The sequence below is a fragment of the Phacochoerus africanus genome, chromosome 3 (assembly GCF_016906955.1).
Source record: "Phacochoerus africanus isolate WHEZ1 chromosome 3, ROS_Pafr_v1, whole genome shotgun sequence".
Lineage (NCBI taxonomy): Eukaryota > Metazoa > Chordata > Mammalia > Artiodactyla > Suidae > Phacochoerus > Phacochoerus africanus.
Window position 1 is genome coordinate 129,709,400 of NC_062546.1, and position 22,354 is coordinate 129,731,753.

The 22,354-nt window shown below is 36.6% G+C and overlaps 1 protein-coding gene across 1 annotated transcript in view; it reads left to right on the forward strand.

Annotated features, from left to right (window-relative positions):
• The window catches only part of GALNT5 (polypeptide N-acetylgalactosaminyltransferase 5), a 39,460-nt gene extending 24,989 nt beyond the window's left edge, over positions 1-14,471 (forward strand). The window contains exons 6-10 of the mRNA XM_047772657.1: positions 2,201-2,318; positions 3,333-3,656; positions 8,595-8,675; positions 11,615-11,776; positions 14,274-14,471. Of these exons, the coding sequence (XP_047628613.1) occupies positions 2,201-2,318; positions 3,333-3,656; positions 8,595-8,675; positions 11,615-11,776; positions 14,274-14,414 (826 nt within the window). The 3' untranslated portion in view covers positions 14,415-14,471. The remainder of the gene's footprint in view (positions 1-2,200; positions 2,319-3,332; positions 3,657-8,594; positions 8,676-11,614; positions 11,777-14,273) is intronic.
• The last annotated feature ends 7,883 nt before the right edge of the window (positions 14,472-22,354 follow it).

A 22,354-nucleotide genomic window follows, 5' to 3' on the forward strand; every position in this document is an offset into this window, starting at 1 on the left:
GTTCTAGCCAATAGACGACCCAAAGCAAAGTTTTCCTGAGAAATTAGCTTCCTGCAACCACAACTCACCTTTTAAATGGGCAATTGCACCCTAAGCAAACCCTGAACCAGAGAAATTCACTCACATTATTCCTATTCTCTGGAATTTTCAAACTAAGAAATGTAAGTTACTTAAATGTGCTGCATAAATACTGTATAAACACACTTAATATTAAAGTCAACATAAGTAAAAATTAAGAGTAAATAATAGTGATAGAAATATCATTCTAATAATAGCTACTGTTAGGAATTTCTTTTCAAGTCCAATCCTATGGTTACTATGGAAGGGGTGCCAAACTCTGTGAATGAATTGAGAAATAGACACAGAAGCTGCATATAAATTAAAAGTGGGGCTTTTTTGCTGAAGAAACTGAAATAAAAACAATGCTTAGACCTGGAGCCAAAGTGGGGGCTTCCTTACACTTATGCAAGTCTAGACCTGCAGGTTGAGCATGCAGCCAGCTTCAAGGCAGAGCAGTGGGACCCCCGAAGCTTCCTCTGTTGGAGAGAGAACTTGAGCAGATGTGAGCCAGCAAGTGTGTAAAGAAAGCCCAGGCTGTGCATTGTAGAATCTTTCCCTGAATTTAACCCCAGTGAAGCACGTCCCATACCCTGCGGGATTTGATGCTTTCAGAATTGATATTCCTAGCAAGTGAGGTAAGAGTGTGATAATATAATAAACACTATGCATTTAACCCTCTCTATAACCCTAGGAAAGGGGCTGTAATATTCCTATTACAGAGATGAGGAAATTGAGACTTAGGAGAGGTAAGTAACTTTTCCAGGGATATAGAACTTGTAGAAGAATGTGTTGGGATTTAAACCCAGATCTGCCTAGATTTAACACTCTTGTTCTGATCCTACATCTAAAGAACCTCCTTGCCTTTTTCAGACTCCGATTTTGAGGGTCAATGTAGTGATGGAGTAAAGATTATATTCAACATAATGTAAGAAAGAGAATGCATTCTGAAGAGTCTAGCAAAGATACCTGATATATAGATAGAACATGCAGACAGTAATTCTGGGGGGAAGGGAGGTAGGTGTGGGACAGGAATTTCTTTACCCCTGGGGTTGCTGGATAACCTAAACACAAGGCAGGCTCTCCACCCAATACGCCTTCCACTGGCTCAGTGGTGACCACCATGGCAAGTGGTAACTGCCTTGTCTAATGCTAACTCAAACATAGTTTCTATTCCCTGTGATCAATAACAGCAGCGAAGGGTCTGGAGTCAGAAACTTGTGCCCGAATCACAACTCTACTACATACTAGGACATGAGCTTTAAAAAGTTGCTTAACCTCTCTGCATCTCTGTTTCCTTTTAATTTTTTCTATTTAGGGCTGCACCCACAACACATGGAAGTTCCCAGGCTAGGGGTTGAATCTGAGCTACAGCTGCCAGCTACAGCCACAACCACAGCAACATGGGATCCAGGCCATATCTGCGACCTACACCACAGCTCACGGCAATGCTGGATGCTCCACCCGCTGAGCGAGGCCACGGATACTAGTCAGATTCATTTCTGCTGCACCACAATGGGAACTCTTGTTCCCTCATTTTTACATTGACTGATAGAAGTAACTACTTCTTGGATTATTTTGAGAATGAAGTCAGGTAATACTATATGTAAAGTGCTTTAAAAAAGTTTTTGCCACATAAGAAGCTGTCAGTAAAGTTTGTACACTTAAGGCATTATTGTGGAGGAGAAATCATAGAGTCAAGCCAGACCACCTAAATTTAAACCCCAGATGTGTAACCCACCAATCTGAGACTCTGGGAAAGTTTATTATCTTTTCTGTGTTATAGTTTCTTAGTGGCATCTACTCATAGGATTTTTGTGAGTTAATACATTTCTAATACTTACAACAGTGCCTGGCTGGTCTTCCCTAAACAGCACTAATAACTGTCACTAAGAATAACGTCTTGGGAGAATTTGTGTCAGAACTTAAAGGACAAATAAGAATCCTAGTTCCGGGTTCTATCTTTGCCAATCTTAATCAAGTTCGGCCACATGATCCATGGCACTTAAGTGCTATTCGTGATTTCGTTCTAAGACCTCCCTGCCCTGCATAGTTGTTCTAAAATGCCTCTTAATGAGGGACCCACACTCAAAGCTGAGCTCCCAAAACACGCAATATAAAAAGCCAACTTTTCTTTTTATAGATGCCCTGTCATGGCAGGTGGATTATTTTCTATTGACAAAACTTACTTTTTTGAACTTGGAACATACGATCCTGGGCTTGATGTTTGGGGCGGAGAAAATATGGAGCTCTCATTCAAGGTATTACCTTGTGCTTCTCAACTTCTCTTTCTAATTAGGAGTTTATCATTTTTAAGTGGTTTTATTTTACTAATGCAATCAGACATGTGACTGCCTCTAGGAGGATATTTCATAGAAGTATTGGAGCCTCTGGATTAATGTCTTCATAGCTCAGATTGAATTTGGAAGAATCAATAGCTGTCATGAAATTTATTAGAGGTCCCTCATATTTTACAACACAGTTTCTGCATCTCAATGTGGGAGAAATAATTTTCTGCCATTCAGTGTAAATTCTGTGGGATTCATCCTTGATGTAAAATAGCTCATATGTTCTCCTAATATATTGGAAGTAATAAAATTATTTAGTAATGAGCTATCTTGGAGAACATAAGTGACAGAAGTATAAAAAGTGCTACTAGAGCAGGCTACCCACAGACCATAGTACAGCAACTCTGGACATTGATAACTCTGGATATGTATATAATCATTGATTAATATCTAAGAAACCTGTGGCAGGAGCCATAGTGATAAGCTCCCAAAGCACATGCTTTCCTGTGGAGTAGGATTAGTGTAGGTGTATATAGTAGCAGGGGTATTGCTTTGAGCTCTTCATGAAGAAGAATGGTCCTCAGGTTGTGTTCCATAAGTCATATGGGTCATCCCAAGACATGAGAAGCGGACCTGGAGAAAATGGAAATACATATTCCTTTCCTTGATTCAATCAAAGCAAGAACTCATGTTATGTAGTTTATGCACTGGGATTCTGTGAGGATTTCTTTAGGGAAAAAAGATTTACATTTCAGGATAGGAAAGGAAAAAAATATTTTACGAATCCTAAAATGGCCCACAGCAATACACAAAACTAAATAAACCTGTTGAGTTTAATTTTCTGTTGAGAAAGATTTTAGAAGAGTACTACTTTAAAAGGGGCGGGGGTGGGGAGGGGAGTCACCAGGTGGTTTTTTGTCATTGTTATCTGTCCATGATATCTGGACAATCATTTGATAATTTATGCTTATTATCAAACTGTTCTAGGTGTGGATGTGTGGGGGCGAAATTGAGATCATTCCCTGTTCCCGAGTGGGCCACATATTCAGAAATGACAATCCCTATTCCTTCCCCAAAGACCGGATGAAGACCGTGGAGCGAAACTTGGTGCGGGTGGCCGAGGTCTGGCTGGATGAGTACAAGGAGCTCTTTTATGGCCATGGGGATCACCTCATAGACCAGGGGTTAGATGTTGGAAACCTCACCCAGCAAAGAGAACTTCGAAAGAAACTAAAATGCAAAAGTTTCAAGTGGTACTTGGAGAATGTTTTTCCTGACTTGAAGGCTCCCATTGTGAGGGCGAGTGGTGTGGTAAGTTCAAGCAGCCATTTAAAGTATGACACTATAAAAATAAAATGCAAAAACTCTTTTAAAAATGTGTGGAGAAGAATGAATTACTGCGTTATAAATAAACACCAAGTTAATTGAGGACTGCATACATTAGGTCAACTTGGGGGAGGCTGCCAATCCTCCAAATTCATTGATTAATTCAGCCAGCACCTACTGAGTATCAGTAAACCAGGCAGTATTTCAGAACAGGATTATAGGGTGTTGAATAGAGTAGACTTGATCCCTTTTCTTTGGTGCTTCAGATTGAGTAGGGAAGAAAGATAATAAGCCAATAAGCAAGTGTAAATAAAAAATATAGTAACTTTAATCCAGGGAAATGGCCACAAGTGATGAATTCTTCTTAGAGTAGTCAATTTTATGGAAACATTGAAGACTGGGCCTGAAAGACTAAGCATCAGCCGAGATGTAAAGAAGAGAGCCCTGGGCAGAAGATGCCCTTTTGCACAAAAACTCTAAAATGAGTGGTGGTTTGAGGCATTTATGAAGTGGAAAGATGAGTATTGTTATCAGAGTGTGAAGGAGGGAAGAATGGCACAGATGCAGGTGAAGAGGAAAGAAGGAATTGGGTCACACAGGCCCATGGGGCTGAAGATGGATTTTCTCTCTCCCTTTCTTTCTTCCCTTTCTCTCTTTCTTTGTTTCCTCAGGATGTAATTGTAAGTTACTGAAGAGGGTTAAGCAATGGGATGACATGATTTAATTAGAGGTCTATAGATTTCAAAGAGAGGTTGAGCATGACAGATGTTGTCAGACAAATAGCAGAGAAAATTCCAGGACACAAGATAAAGTACCATAAGGGAAGAAGGCAAACTTGTCAGGGTGGATAAAGTGAAAAGCTAAGGATAAAATCAAGGAAGGAGAGAAACTGGGAGAAAACACACACGAAAAAAGCCATTCAAACCTGCTCTGGAAGTGAGGCTTAATTTGAAGAAGATGGTCAGATACGAGGACATTTACCACAGACTGGGTCTAGATTTCAAAGAGGGGTATAAAATGATGAAAATTGTCACTCAATAGCAAAGGTCTTCTCTGGTCATGCAAACTTTTAATCTCTTTTACTGTTTTATTTCTCAATTAATTTTTACTTATAAATATTCCCAGAGCTGTTTTCTTTCAGAATTTTCTTTTTCTTTCTTTTTCTTCTTGCAAAAGGGTTCTCAGACTTTTGACCATCAGGAAGCCTCCTCTTTTTAGGCCAAGTTTCTTCAGTTCTTTCTAGAAAGTGGATTGTACAAACCAACATTTTACTGCCTAGTAAATCTCCTGATGATAAGATACTTTGTATGGCCATTCTCCTTGATGGTACGGGGAGATCCCAGAAAAGTGGGAAAGATAGAAAACCATTGTGAAAATTTGTTCTGTGTTTATAAAATTCTGCTGACAAATAAGTACAGGTAACCTGTCTCTATGTAACATAAATGCCATCTTTGTAGGTGAAAATGGAATAGCTACTTCTTCAGATGGTTCAACCTAATATTTTGTCTTAGCTAACTCATTAGGAAGAATACCCTGGGTTTATACACTGTTCAAATAATATGTCTCTAAAATAAATTTACATTTTCAAAATTCTATTTCCCAAGAAAGATAAAACAAAAAAGAAATTCTCATACTAATTTCTTCCTATCCTAACACAGAATCTTGGTAAGAGCATTACCAAACTTTAACCACCAGAGGGAACTAAAAAACTATCTTTTGCCTTCTCTGCAAGGCTAGCTTTTATAATAGGTCTCATGACATTTTCAAAGAGCTCTCCTAATGAAAAAACCTTCTGTTGATACCTGAGCTATAATACATCAAAATGCAGAAAATGTTTTTAAAAATTTTTTTTAATAAATTCTATTTCATCTATGTTTGTTGTCTTTTTTAGACAAATTTTAATAAAGATGACATTTTCTCTCTTCTGAAGCAACCAGTAGGGAGCATTATTACCACTGTAAAAAACCCCATCAACTAAAAAGGACCTTTCTCTATATTTTCCCTTCTTCAGCCTACATACTTAGGAAAGTTTGATTTTTTAAAAAATAACAAATCTTTTCTCACTGAACAGAAAATATTTGAAAATTATAAAGTAAAAGAACCTCACCAATAATTAGGGTTTTTTGCTTGTTTTGTTTTTTGTCTTTTTAGAGCCACATCCATGGCATATGGAGGTTCCCAGGCTAGGAGTCTAGTTGGAGCTGCACCTGCTGGCCTACGTCACAGCCACAGCAATGTGGGATCTGAGCTGTGTCTGTGGCCTATACCACAGCTCAAGGCAGCGCTGGATCCTTAACCCACTGAGTGAGGCCAGGGATCGAACCTGCATCCTCATGGATACTAGTCAGATTTGTTTCCACTGAGCCACAATGGGAACTCTCTCACCAATAATTTGTATTTATATTGGATTAAACTGTTAGCAAATAGCCTGTAGCCTAGGATTTACCCTTTCTGAGATAACATGTTGGAAAACTCCCACCTCCTTAAATTGGAAAATGAAATAACTGAAAATGGGTAATTTAAAATTTATATACTTCGTGATTCAAAAACAAAGATGGAAATGGTTTACAATAAAAGCATGGATATAATTTTTTAAAAATAAAAAGTGAAAAACAAATTTTAAGAACTGTTCATAATGAGATAAAGAATAATAATTCCTTAGCACTTTATAGACCATTTCTATATGAAAGAAAGTAGTTTCTCCAGTAATTTCCAAAAGGGGGGCAGAGAAATATCTTCAGATGAAGTTGGGAAAGGGGAAGCAAGGGATGGAAAAGTTTTCTTTCCTTCTAATGTCTTTCGGTGCTTGGGAGAAGGGATTGTGAGAAATAAATACAAGGAAATCAGTTAAAGAGTTTCCTTGTGGTACAACAAGTTAAGGATCACACATTGTCACTGCATTCATTGGCTTGGGTTGCTGCTGCGACATGCATTTGATCCCTGGCCTGGGAACTTCCACATGCCACAGTGGCAATCAAGAAAGAAGGAAAGAAAGAAAGAAAGAGAGAGAGAGAAAGAGAGAAAGAGAGAGAAAGAAAAAAAGAAAGAAAGAAAGAAAGAAAGAAAGAAAGAAAGAAAGAAAGAAAGAAAGAAAGAAAGAAAGAAAGAAAGAAAGAAAGAAAGAAAGAAAGAAAAGAAAGAGTTAAACCAGAGTTTCCCTAATACTGTTCTGGCCAAACTATTAGCACTCATCACCAATGGTTCTGAGAAGTTGTGGAGTAGGGCAACCTGGTCAGCTGTACTGAAGCCAGGGTTTTCCAGACTCATTTGGAGATATTTTCTGAATAATGCATAAGTGCAAGAGTTTATGTTTATTTCTGTTAAGATCCAGAAAACAATTGGACATCATTTCTTGTCTTTAAACCCTTGGATTATTTTACCTCTGTGCACATCTATTAACTCTCTTCTCTAAAGTTCATGGTGGTGGATTCCTTCTGTGGGTTCTGACTGCTCCCACTTACTAAATGGTGGCTTGTTTCCTCCCAACTTTGTCATCTTAAATTGTGAATAGTGCTTCCTTAGAGGATTTCTGATAGAGATTCTGCCCTTATGGAATTTTTTTGGGTGCCAGTCATGAAACATTTTTAAGTTCATTTCTGTGCCTTGAGGGTTTTATCACCATTCCTATCCAATGCAAATAGTGTAAATTTGCATCTCAAACCCACATTGAAGGTTGATGTAAAGCTTTTGGTTCCCAGGGGAGAAGTCTGTCTTCCCCCTTTGCTCTGTGTGCTAATGGATAAATTATTTTGCCAATGAGTGTCTAACATTTTCCCTTTCCATCTGTGGGTGTGGAAAGACCTCAATTCCAATTTTCTGGCTTATCCATTCTCAACATCAGGCCGCTGCTTACCGGTATTTGCAATTTTCCTGCTAGCTTTTAATTTTTTTCTGCACTTTCTGGACCCTGAAGATGCCCCTTATTTTCTTGCAGAAAAAATTATGCATGTAAAAGTGAGGACCAACCCCTTGAGCACTGTGTTATGAAGCCTGGCAGCTGTGTGAGCTGCATAGCCTGCCTCATCCAGCACTCTACTTACAGCTATTTGTTAGGCACCCGGGAACAGGAAGGGGCACAAATAGGGTCCCTGGCAACAAAGACCTCCCCACTTCCCAGCATAGGGGGCTTTCCTGAGTGTAGATTTAGCTCTCTGCAGCTCTTCCAGAAATCTGAAAAGTCTAAATTGCACTATTAACCCCCCCTCTCATTAGACTTGCCCAAAATGTCAAAGGGAGCAAGGGAATCAACATTTTCCTGCATTAAATGGTGACTTATGGAAAGCTGCCTCCATATTGGGCCCTGAAAATCCATTAAAAACCTGGGGGCCTGCCAGAAAGTGCCTTTCAACTTGGCTCTCTTTTAGCTTTCGTGACTTCCCCATAATGAATTGAGGCTTGCCTGAATCGTTAGGAAGATTCTGACCAGGAGTCAGCTGGAATCTGCTGTTTTTGAAGGACTCAATTTATCTATGATTCAGTGCCTAAGCAGTCAAATAGCTTGGAGGGGTCAGCCAGGGAACAGAGCCCATAACCGCTGGTTTGATTAAATTGCAAGTATGTGCATTGACTTTTAATATAGGCATCAGACAACTTGAGACAAGAAAATAACTACTTTTCAGGCCACCTTTTGCTCATTTCCTATTCAGCATTCCAGGCAAGGGTTAATTAAAAGCTTCTGTTTGTTGGCTCTCTCTGGCTGAATCACAGGCCTGAATTGACAGACTGAAGCTGTACTTTAGCAAGATTATATTATGTCTCTGTTAGAGACAGCAACCAATAAAATCGTATAGTGCTAAGTAATGCTAAGCTATTATCTTAACTATCTTTTAACCTTATTATAGTTTTATATTCTGTATTTTCTGAACGTTGTGTTCAACTTTAAAATATTTTTTATTAATGTATATTTTATATTTTGCTTCTTAGCTTATTAACGTGGCCTTGGGCAAATGCATTTCCATCAAAAACACCACAGCCATTCTGGAAGACTGTGATGGGAGTAGCAAGGTATGCTGAGCTGGGGTTTTCTCCCTCATAGTAGGCTCACTTGATAGTGGGTACAGGTATCATTGATAGGTGCAGGGTACGATATATTTATCACTCACCTAAGAAATTATTGTTGCCTATAGAATAATTCATTTCTGAATTTCATAATCATAAGGTTGGTGGTAATATGGTCCACTTCTAAATGTAAAGACAGTGACTGAGGGAATAAAGGTGGAGACTGTAGTTAACCCACCGTGGATGAGTTCTGGCTCCATCACTTGTAAAAATGTGTTAACTGCGAATTCCTTAACCCTTAGGTAAATGGCAGTGATAATAGTACCCACCCCAAAGCTGGTGTGAGGATGGGACTAGATAATACATATGAAACCTCTAGAACAGTATCTAACATTTGGTGCTCCACAAATGTTCACTAGTAGAGTAAAAAAGACAAACATGAGAAAAGTAACACATTACATATAGACAAAGTGATAAAGAAAATAAAGATAGTACATATTTTAAAATAATCTAAGGGAGAAATTTTATTCTCTGTCTCTATCCCCCATTCCCACCCTCATTCTCATGCACAATTCATGATCCAAGATGAAAAACTTTATGGTAAAACTTCAACCAACTCAGAGCACAATGTTTAGGGGAGGGAGGGGGGCCAGGGAGAACAGAGCAGAGGCTCAGAAGGTCTGGAGATGAGCTCTGAGTGGAGATACCTCCTTCTCCAACGTATGTTTCCTATCCACTCTATTTCTGTGGGGACTATCAGGACTCATAGGAACATCCATTCAGGAGTCGAACTCAGCCCCTTAAAATTGCAAGTAACTTCTTTTTTTTTTTGGTCTTTTGTATTTTTAGGGCCACACCCGTGGCATATGGTGGTTCCCAGGCTAGGGGTCTAATCGCAGCTGTTGCTGCCGGCCTACGCCAGAGCCACAGCAACACCAGATCTGAGCCATGTCTTTGATGTACACCACAGCTCATGGCAACGATGGATCCTTAACCCACTGAGCGAGGCCAGGGATCGAACCTGCAACCTCATGGTTCCTAGTCGGATTCATTTCCACTGCACACGATGGGAACTCTGCAAGCAATTTTTTGACAGAGAAATTTTTTATGATGACAGTTTAGGCTTGCTAAGACTTGCTTCTTTGCTTTGACTTAGAGACATGACTTATATTTTCAAGCACATCCCACCTCTACCTCTTAATTCAAAGCTGCTACTAGAAAAAAAAAGATAACTTTTTGTCATCTCTGTTGATGTAATTCAACTATGTATTCTAAACTTGAGGCTAAAGGAATTCTTTCTCAATTAGGGAAGAGGAGACAGGTAAGAGAAAAGTATCAAAAATCAATTGAAAGAAATAGTTTTCACATATTAACAATTCAAAGGGTAAATGAAGTCATAAATTGTAAAACACAACTGCAAGTGGTCCAAATTATATGAAACTAAATTATTAAATAATGCAGACTCAACATTATAGTGACTTTCTCTATCTGATTAACCAATATTTTATCTTAAAACCCACATTCTGGTCTCAGTAACCACTGAGTCTCTTTATAGGATGCTGGGAGGTAAAAAGTATGAATTATGCAGCCCCTGTCTTCCACAAATGCCCGTCTCTCTTACTGTTTTGCTACTCATTTTTAGATTCTGCTTCTTGTGGCTGGTTTGAGGAATAAAAAGTAAAGGAAACTGGAGGAGGTTAACTTACTTTTGGCAGAATTAATGATGCTTAGTATCAAGGCAGTGTCCATAGCGTTCATCCAAAAAAGCTCAAAAGGAAAAAAGCCCTAAGATTAAACTATCAAGCCCTATCCTTCACCTTACCTAAAATGTCTCCTTAGTTGTAAACTTTTCAACCAGTTGAGATATCCCTTTTCAAGGTAATAGCTTCTCTTAGTAGCCACATAAATCCTTGTATTATACATCCATACTTCTCAATTTAATGTGCATTCAAATCACCTGAGGAGTCTGTTACAGTGCAGATTCTAATTCAGTAAGTCCATAGTGGGGACCAAGATTCAGCATTTCCAACTAGTTCTCAGATAATGCTAGTGTTGGTCCAAGGACTACCCTTTGAAAGGAGTGTTCTAGCACAATAATATACTTGATAATCTAAGTTAAATCTCAATTACACCACAAATAATTCATTAGATAAAAGTATTTAGATAGATTTTACCAGCAGTCTATTTTTTCTCATATATTTACATTAGTGCAAAACAACAAATTTTCCACAGGCCCAGAGCCCTAGTGTAAATTGACCAGATAGGGTTGTGAAAAACTGGAGAAAAATATTTATAAAAATTAAATACGTGGTTCCCTTACTTAAATCAGTATTTATTTTAGACACTGATGATTCTCCAAAACTGGACTTCTCCAAAAGCAGTTTCTATGAGATGGGGGAATGCTAACACAGCACAGCAAATAGAACAAAGCTTCTAGGAGTTCAATTGTCTAGTTAGTCTTGAGAAAAGAAGCATAATAATTTCCATCAAAGTAATTTAAAGTGTGTTTTGGATCTCCTTATAGCCCCAGTGGCTGGGGACCTTAGTCATGTGGTAGTTTGAATGTACTTCAGTACTTCAAATACAAGGGATTCAGAACACCTGAAGTGGCATTCATTCACAGATGTGTATTAATTGTACTAAATCATTTTTATTATTGCAATGAACACTTATTGAAGCCCTACTGTGTACTTGGCACTTGCTATCCATTACTCCAAGATTTTGAGATCGACACTATTGCTAACCAACTTAAAAATAATAAAAATGACATTAAAAGGGGTAAATAATATGCCTGTACTATCTGAATTAAAAGGGGCAATATCAGGATTTGAATACAAAACATCAGACCAGAGTGCCTATATTCGTAAGCATTACTAACAAAAATGTTTGACCAAGCATTGTATTTACTGCCAGAGTGACTGTCTGCTTATTCATTTCTCCCACAGCTTCAGCAATTTAATTACACCTGGTTAAGACTTATTAAACAGGGAGAATGGTGCTTAGCTCCTGTCCCTGATAATGGAGCCCTGAGACTGCACCCTTGTGATAACGGAAACAAAGGGCTAAAATGGCTGCATAAATCAACATCAGTCTTTCATCCAGAACTGGTAAGCAAAATATTTGTACCTCTTTCTTACCACAAATACAACTTTCAATTAAATGGGACATAAATCTCTCATTGTCAGCCTCCTCAATCAGGAGTTTTAAATGTGTTTGGGAGAAGAGAGGCAGTGTAGAAGTTCATACAGACAGATAAACAGATTTTTTACAAATTGTTGAGTCCTTTTTTATTCCCTTTATAAAATTTATTTCAAATCAGTTATTTAAAATAGAATCATCACCAGGTTCTTTTGGTTATATTGCCATTATCAACTTTGTTTCTAAAAGTCATTTGCTTTAGTCAGTTGACAATGTCAAAAGTAAGGCGTATGGGCTAGAATTGGTTCTCACTGATTACCAGAAAATCTTCTAGGGAGAGTATAAGGGAAAATTAAGGAATAATGTGCATCCCACAAGCCCTGCACTTAGTATGAATCTGGTTCTGCATCCTGCCTCCTTTTCATGTAGAGAGAATTTCTCATACCCTCTGGTTCCTTGACACCTGGGCTCTGAAGGGGTGCTGGAGCCACTCCAACCAGTTTGCAGGAGCTGACTGTGTGCAGCTTTTGCTTCATGCATGTTCAGTGATGTCATATTGGTAATGTTGACTTAAAAAAAAAAGCACAACCTAAAATTTGAGAGTTATGTTTTATTTGGTGGGCAAAACTGAGGATTTAAGCCTGGGGGACGGCATCTCAGATAATTCTAGAAACTGCTCTGAAGAGGCAAGGTGAGGGGGGGAGCCAGGATATAGAAGAGTTTTTCAACAAAGACCAGGTAGTTGGAACACCAAAAGATTACTGTTAATTACAGAAAACTATATATCTCAAGTCAAGGAATTTAGTGCTTTTCTATGTATGGAAAGATGCAAGCAAGCATCTGGGCTCACTAAAATCTTTCCTTTGATGTGCACCTCAGCTGTCTGGGCCAGTATACTTTGCTTTCTCATCGTGAATCTCCTTGGGGTACATCATTGGGGGTGGCTGCAAGGTGATGGCTCCATGGCTGCAATATCCTTTGTTTGCTGATATGGCAGGCAATATTATTTATTCACAGTAACTTGAAACCAGCCATGATGGGAGTACTTACATCCATGCTACAAATCAGGGGACCAGTTGTGAATATTTTCCAGAACACCTGTGCCTGGGTTTCCCCTAGATGTCATGGAGATGAATATCTTGACAATTATCTTTCTTCTTTTTGGATATTTTGGTAGTTTTCATACTAAACCTCCGAAGGCCCCCAAGATATATATATATTTAAAAACAAGAGAAACAGAGACTAAGACAATGAATAACAAAGCATTAGGTGTTGAGAGCTTCATGGTAAAAGGAAGGGTAATAGTGAGTTTGACCCTGGATGCCAATGAGCTGTTAAAATTATACATTTATAAATCTCTATTTAAAACTTGTTCTCTAGGTCAGCCCTCCTCAAATACTCTGAATTGTGGCCACCTGGCCACTTGAAAGGAAAAAAAGTCCCACAGATGGCATCTAGAATTTGTACGTGGAATGCCCCCTCAAACACTGGTTTCCACATTAAGTGTCTTTTGTTGGGGACAAATTATTTAGTTACCTCTTTACAACCCACCAGCAGAACATTGTAGATGACTCAGAATGACTTTATCAATGCCATTGCTTTTACAGGACTGTGAACATACTCAAGCATCATATTTCCAAAGTCCTACAAGGGTGACAATGTTTGTAAGAGCATTTTAAAAATAAATTATTATAAAGTTGCCCCTGTTTGAATAACTTTTAAAGCATTTAAAAACAACATATATATATATAAAATAATTATATATATGTATATATAATCAAAATGATCTTTTTCATAGTCACAGATAATTGAGAGGATTGATAGTTGAAAACAAATTGGAAATCTATGATCAAGTTCTAAGTAGGTTATTGACCATTTCAAAGACTTTCAATAAATACTAAGCAATACAGAACCATCTGAAATACCTGTGACTTTTTTATAATTATATCTTGACTTTCTGAACATCATGCATTATGTACTATCAGTGACCATGGTAGGGAGCTCATAACTAAAACACATTGTTTCTAGCACTTTGTATTCAAAATTTTCATTCTAAGGCATAGACAAGAAAATTAACTAACTCACTTTTTGTAATGGTATGTGGTTTTATTTTGTTTTGTTTTTAAATCACCATTAGTGAGGGAGTCTGCTATCAGAGTAAATGCTGTCTGGAATTATTTCCTTTAAATAATGCAGTTATCAGCCATATCATCAGAAAATTCATCTTTTGCTCCCCAAAGAATTAAAAGTCTTGTAGCTTGGAGAGTGTAAGAATTAGGTTTGTGATAAAGATGTTGATAATGCCTAAATCTTGTGCTCATGTTATTAATGTAGTTCAGAAGAAATCCTAAAAAATCAAAAAAATATAATTACCTGTCTTATTTTTTTTTTATTGGTTTTCCCTTTCTTACATCCTAATTGTCAAATTCGATCTGTGGCTCATTCCAAGATCCCCTTTCCCTCCAGGTGGATCATATTGTTTTTGGAAACTATCATCAGTTGTTGTGCTTGGAAGGAAATATGTCTCTGAAGACCCTGAAAGTTGCTGCTTGTGACCCAGTGAAGCCTTATCAAAAGTGGAAATTCGAAAAATATTATGAAGACTAAAGAGGAACTGATGTTTTTATCTAGTAAACCCATAAACACTGTGAATATGACAGTGAACTTGATGACTATATTTCTCCGTGGTAGTTTAAAATTTTCAAAATTAGTAGCATTTGCATGAAAGATTTGTTGGTTTTCTTTTTTTTTTTTCCTTAAATCATAATATTTGAGATACCAAAAGTTAACTCAGGGAAACAGTCCAACATTGGATTGGAGTCCTTCTTTAGCACTAGGCAGCCTTTTGTATTGCCTGCTTTCCTCCCTGTGCTGGAACAAAGCCTGCAAGTTTCCCCATGTGATCTAACAGGTAACTGGAAATGAAGACAGAAGTACTTGGATAAGCATACATGATGACTGATTTTGATAATAACCAGCTCTTTTGATCCACAGGTGGGTGTAATCAATGAAAATATGCTCTTTCTTTGCTATTTTTCATCATAGAGAAAGGAAAACTACTTGAGTTCCTAGGTTAAAAGACCTCAGAAACACGCAGCTGTCACCTTGGTGAAATCCCTCTAACTACATGCCTGTTTATCTGACAGATTGAAATAGTATTGATACAATACTTCTTGATAGCAGGGTTTGATCTAGATGACTGCATAATGTTTTTCCCAATCTGAGTCAGTGGAAAAAATATTAAGCGAGGAAGTCAAATGCTTAGTCAATTCTAGAAATGGATGTTGTTTCCATGCATTTTATGCTTTTAAACTGTGCTTTACAGAACAGCCGTCCTAGTAACATCTAGATTTATGTGATATTAAAAAAGAAAAAAATGTAAAGAAAGAGAGGCTGGGTCACAACACATTGTAGTAACCAAAAATACATTTAATCATTGAAACTACTCTAATGTAGGATCAAGTAAGAGGCGCTGAAATGAACAAAGCAGAAACAGGGCACTGAAAAGTATTAAAGTTCTTTTATATGAAAATTCTACTTTAGATTCAGCAGCACCCACAGGGATGAAGTATGCTAAAAATGGACTCTAAAAGATTTCATGGTAGAATAAAGTGAAGGAGACATAAAGAAAGGGGAAGATAATGAAATAAAAAGGAAGAGAGTTAAGAAAAAAATATCCTAGAATTAGCGAAAAAAAGGAAGAGGATCTGGCACTTCTATGTGGGGGGGAGGGGACGGTGGCAAGAAAGGAAGAACGTCATAGATGATAACACTGGTAAACTTGGGGACAGTTCCAGTATTTCTTTGATAACACTGATAAATTTGGGGACAATTCCAGTATTTCTTTGATCCAAATTGAGCCCTTATTCTTAAATGTGCCAATATTTAGACCTATTAGAAGATACCTCAGAAACCCTAATAATATTTACATTTATTTTGGAAAGGAAATTGATCTACAGAAGACACATGACCTGCCTAAAAGTCCCAGGCCACTTAATGAGAGAATCTGGATTAGAATTTGTATCTCCAGAGCTAGAGCTTATTCTACTGTCCTAGGCTACTAGCCTAAAGAAATCTGTTCCTCAATATTTTTAAGAAAGAGAAACCTAAATCTTCTTGTTGGGTTGGGTCTCTGGAAAATAATTATGCAATATCTTTGTTAATATTAAAAAAAACAATGTGCAGTTGAGATGATAGTAAAACTGTGTATCCTCATTTCTCACTTCCTATTTAAAATTTAATTTTAACTTCCAATTAATTACACAGCAGCAGAGCAATAACTAAGCATTGGTAGGGGAAATATTTTTGCGTATTTGCACCATATTTAAGATATTTTATTTAAATAACTGACATTGCAGATGAGCTAAGATAATGACTAGAAAATGAGATCATCCTTTTCCAAACAGAGCCATGTGGGGGATAAAACACAAGCCTATTGCCAAAGGATTAATTAAGTTGCTGACCAAACTACATATGCTAGATGCTGCATACAATTTTTTGTGGAAATGAAAAGTGCTGAAAGGTATTCCACAAGTCGAAAGAATCTCTTTTTATTCAAAAACAGTTTCCTCCAAAATGTCAACTCAGTTCAGAAAAAAGATGAATTATGTTTTAGGTACACTTACCTTTGGGTATACCAGCTGAAGAAATTTGAGTGTTTTTGTTCAAAAGAACCTTCTCTAGTCTGCTCAGTGTATGCACTTTACCTTGACATATTTATTATGTGAAGCTATATTTGAATTTATATTGTCAATATAACAAAGAACTGTTTTTACACATCTCATATTTGCTCTTGGGTAGAATTTTAAAAACAGCTTTTAGCATGTTTTTGCTCAATTACTCTAAAAAACAAGGAACTAGTCAGTTAGGAATCTTATGGACCTAACCTTAAGAGTACTGACTAATTGTGAGACATACTTCCAGCATTCTTTTAAGCATTGCCCTCTAATTTTTGTTTTCAGGAGACTGTAATAAAAGTATAAATGCCCCAGGTCATCTGGTACTTTTAATGGTAAACCCTTGGATGGCACACATCAGGGTCCTAATCAGCCCCAAATCTTCAAATGGGGACTCTGTTCTTCTGAACTTCAGAGTTTTCCCTAGATTGGCTTAAATCATTGCCTTTTCTTAAAAAAAAAAAAAAGTCTATTCATCTTGCTATCTTAAATACAAGCATAGTTGATAATATTTTATAGAACTTATTTGATCAAAATCTAACTTACCAAACCATCTGAGTGCTTCTAAGCCTTCTAGTTTGCACGATTCCTTTCTTGTTTTCCACAGTTACCCAGAGCTTCCACCCTACTCTCTTGAAGGATGACACAGCTGTTGTTGGCACAACTGTGTTTTGTCACCAGCATCAAATGTGCTCAATTTGGCTTGCTGACATTCAATCAGCTGTCATTTACAAGGGCAAGAACTGCCATGTGCCGTGATCACTATGTATGGCTGGTTTTGAACACTAATTTGGAAATGCTTTCTTAGATATTAAAACACCTTGCCTCTAGAATCATCTGGGGGATCATATAGGGGCAAAAGTACAGGTTATGGTGTATAGGAATTCAATTTTCCCAGTTAACCTTGATTTCATGAATGTCTCATTATGACTTTCAAGGGGTTCTCAGGCAAGAGAATGGAGTTGAAGTGCACCAGAGAGTACCATCTTTATTTGTTGTAACATCTTTAACTGTCACATTCAAACACAGGAGAGGAATTCTGTCTCAAATGAAATCCTCAGATCTTGGATTCAAAAACAAGGAAATTACAAGGAGTAAAGGGAAAAGAGAATGGGACTGATTACCTTTGAGTACCTGCTATGTGCTAGGCACTATTTGTGCCCCATCTCACTATTGGGCACAACTCAGTGAGGTGAGTCTTATTCTCCTCATTATGCAGATAAGGATGGATGAGAGGGATTGTGTAAAGTCATCCCACTGGTAAGAGTTAAAACTCAGAGTCCATTCTACTAGGCTCAAAAAAAAAAAAAAAAGAAAGAAAAAAAGTGTGAGCCCTTTTCACTACATCATGCTGCTGAGATTTTTTCTTTCATTCTTTTAGAAAGTAGGGCAGTCAATTCAGGTGGGCTCAGTTAAAATCTCTTCATTACAGAGTTATACCTCTTTGGTCTCTCTCTTGTATGTTGTATAGATAGACAGGAAATAGAGGCTGTATCCTTCTCTGTTGAGCAACTGAAGTGTAGGCTTAAGGACAGTGGTCCTCACACACTTCTCAGTGATCTCCTTGACTTCCTGCAGGACATAGTCCTTTCCTTTTTCTAGAGCAAGTATGACAGGAAGAAGTGGACATAAAAGAGATTACTTTTCTGTGAATAATATTACCAACTCTTTGTTCTCTCAGCCATTAATCAAACTGACAGATTGCTCAATTTGAACAGAGGCGGGAAGTGAAAAATTGGAGTCCTTAAATTTAAAACAAAAACCAAGACTTGTAACTTTCACTTCATTGTGTAGGTGGTTGCCACAGTGCATGGTCACAACTTTCTCATAAGGTTACTCAACAATTGCTACAAGCTAAGATGTTTTGAAATGAGAAAAAGGAACACTAACCAAAGTTAATGTGCACAGATATTTATTTTTGGCAAATAGTCATTTCATGGACAGGTTTGAATAAACCATAAAGTATTATCCACTCCTTTTGAGGTTTAATGGATGGTATTTCAGGTGTTGGTGGTGTCTGTGTCTAAAAGAAAGGAAAAGAATATTATCACCCTAAGCAGATTTAATGCCTTCTTTTTTACCTAATGGAACAACTAATAGTTATCACTCCAATTAGGGAATCTTTGCAAATTTATGTGGTATTTGGAAAGCAAAAATTACAAATTCTCATTTTCCAGCACATAGAGCAACTTCTAATATACTGAGTTTCTAATGACAACAGTTGCCATCAAATAAGTAACAAATACTTTTTTTTGAAAACAGGTTTTCTATTTTGTTGTTGATTAGATTTTTTCCAGTTCAAGGACATTGATCATAAATATCTATATAAAGCCTTTATATTAGATGTTGACACTAAAATTTTTGATATCATAGTATTTACTTGACCATTAAAACTGCATATGTATATTCACATGTGTGTGTGCATATGTGTATGTGTGGGTATATTTTTTTATATTTTATGCTCTGAATTGGGGGAAAGTAAAACTAAGAGTTTTTACTAACAAAGAAAATTTTAAATATCTTTGGATATTTTTAACTCTATTTTAAGTGCATAGCTTTGTCTGCAGCTGACCTTCTATCTCATGTGGACTTTCACCCTAAGTATTGTTTTCCAGACCTGAAAGGAATAACTAAACTCTGAATTATCAGAATGCTTGCTCTTCAGTTTAGGTTTATGCACATGTCTTATTTCTTCTCCTTCAAACAACTGCCCAAATGTTGCTAGTTTTATACATATTAGCCATAAGAAGTGGGCATCAAAACAACAGAAAGCAAAGGTTAAATTCGTGAATTTTGTCATTGATTGCCTGAACACATTTGCTAGTGGGAAGATTATGGAGTAGAAAGGAATTTGGAGTAAATTTGAATATTTTTAAGTACCTAGTGTTTTTTCCTCTGACCAATCAAATTTATTATAAAGAAGGGATTGAATATGTAATTTTAAGTTTCTGAGTAAAAATTCAAATTTCTTTCCAAATTCATTTCCAAAAATCTTCCAAGCTGGCAGTTAAATACAAAACTCATTTGATTTTTGTAGTTTGCCATGTATGGGATGATTTCTGCTACTCCTTACTACCTGTGCCATTGTGTTTATGTTGATTGTATGGCTTATTCACTTTGGGTTCTTCATGAGCTGTATAGACATTTTGGTATTTATATTTATTACATTATTGTCTGATATTTTAATGTTGTCAAATGTTTGCTATAGCTTTTGACGTTACTTTTTATAGCCCTCTTATTTTTATAGAGCAATGAAAGTTTTGGCTTTAAAAGAAGTAGTGTCTTTCTCATATGGTCAAACATTTCTTCTTTATGATATGCTGATATTTCATCTTTTTTCCGTAATTCTCTATTATTACTTATTTTTAATGTTTTTCCTATCATTTTGAAAAACTTGCATCCGTTCTTCTTTTGAAAATTAGCTAAAAGTACTACCCCAAATAAATATGTAGAAACAATTGCTATAAAAGTGTCAGCGTAGTTTACAGCAATGTATTATTATCTTAATGACTACAGATACATATATATACATATATATTCCGTATATGTATATACATGTATTTTTTTTTCAGGTTGTTGGAATTAAGATGCATCTATAACAATAGTACAGTTCCTGTAAAAAATATTTGAAATGTTTCATGAACATTATATATCTACACATCAGAAATTCTTTTTGCAACTTCATACATAATCATTTTAAGATCTTTTGAAATAAATAATGCAAATGAATCAAAATAAGGTGTTCTCTTGATTTCTGAAGCAGCATTTGATAGTTGCTGATATGCAAGCGTTCTTCTAAATTTTAAAAGTCAGCTGAAGAAAATAAAGTCTTGACAAAAACATAGACACAAACTTTTATTGTGAGCCGGTCAAACACAGAAGTACTTTATTTAAATTGTTAACAAGTAGGTAGAGTCTGATATATTCTGTGTCTTCAAAGGTAGCATTATATGAAAGGTAAGTTTTATACTGATAGGGAACTAGAACTGTTATTACTTCCTGTTCACTCAGCATCTAAAGAAAATAAAAAATAATGTAAGAAATATCAGCATTCTCACAATAAATCAATTCTCCTTCCTCCCAGGTACCAGAGTCCTTATTTCACCCCTAAATCTTCAATCATAAAAGTGGTCAGCCTTTGCATGTAGTTACCAATTTGTGTTCTTAATATGTCCCATATGCTTTTCAAATATGTTAAATGTCCTCCATATGATTTGAGCCAGTCCCTTGTCTTTTCTAGGTTACGAGGAATCAAACAACCATCTATCACTGTTATGTTCCTTATAGTCACTTAACTCTGTGATCTTAGTGTGAGATATCAGCCTAAGGCAATGGACACCAGTGCCAAATAATAGTTTTAGTGCTCTTTTGCAACTACATTGCCTCATCTGGGAGCATTAAGCATTTACTCATTACATGTAGCCTGAAATAGTCTCTGTTGACAAAAATCTTTCATAGTTGGTTAATCATCTGGTAAGAGCACAGAGCTAAAAGGACTATATTTTGGAGCCCAATAAGAACTAGTTGCTTGGCCATGCAAATGGCCACAGATCACCCACCTCACTCTGGGTCCTCAGGAATACTCCACCCCTGCTGGAATAATTCTGTTGATGGTAGGTTAGCAATATGGTCCTATCCCATGATGGATAACACAATACTGTGCTTTGAAGTTAAGTAGAAAATTATAGTGGTCACCAGTAATCCAAAAAGAAAGTGGGTTGTCCAGATGGAAAGATTAAGAGGATCTAAATACACAGGTCATTGTCCTAGTGCATCAATCTTCTACCTAAATTTATCAATAAAGACCTAATTTCTCTGGATTTATTCTGAAAATTTACACTGTTGAGAATGTAATATATAGATTATATAGATTAACCAAGACAGACTTTTACATGGTCAGATTTTGAATTATCTGTTTGAAAGAATAAAAGGAAAAAAGAATTCAAAGTTGAGTCTTGTGAACAGTAAATAATAGTACATGATACTATGGACATATATTATATGACAAGAAAGATTTAAGGAAAGTGCCTTTAGAATTTGTGGGATTTGTTACACATAAATAAGCAATAATCTGAGAAGGGCTATCCCAGAGTTTTTCATGAAATAAAAAATAAATAAACAAAGGGTTGAATAGTACAATGAAGACTGTATTACATTCAGACAATAAGGAATTGTCTCTTATTTTCAGGGCCAAAAAAATCTCTTTATCTGTGGTGACAGAAAGCTCAGGATAATATATATAGAAGCATGAAGTGAAAAATTATGGAACTATCTAAGAATATAAATATAGACTCTCCCTTTTCATAAATATTCAATACATTATTTGACACATTGATTTGAGTGAAGCTTCACAAGCACAATTTTAAGCATCTTGATTTGGGCTGAGGTCCAGTAAATTATATATTCCCAACAACCATCAGAGCTTTCTCACTAAAAATACACATTCACACTCTGCTTTGAAAATACTCTAAGATAATTATTTCCATTTTCATAGTAACTAGTACAGTTATGACTAGAGTTGTCTCAGGTTTCTAAGGAAAGAAAATTATTCTGAGATACTGTTAATAAGAGAAAGTGTAGTAATAGAGAGGGGTATTTTCTCAAAATTGTGCTAAAGCTGTCATTTTCATGTTTAATGACTTTGTGCTAGACAAGATTTTATTTTCTGTCACGGGAATAAACTATCTGATATAACTCTTTAGTCTATTGCCCACCAATCTTCAAGTGCCTCCCTGTAGCAACCTCACAATGGATCTAATTCATCTTGAGAGCATTAAACCACCATTTAGTAAACAGAATTTTTCTGACTGACAATTGCTCAGCCCCTCAGGTGAGAAAATTCAGTGAATGGTAACACCTAGAAAAGCAGTC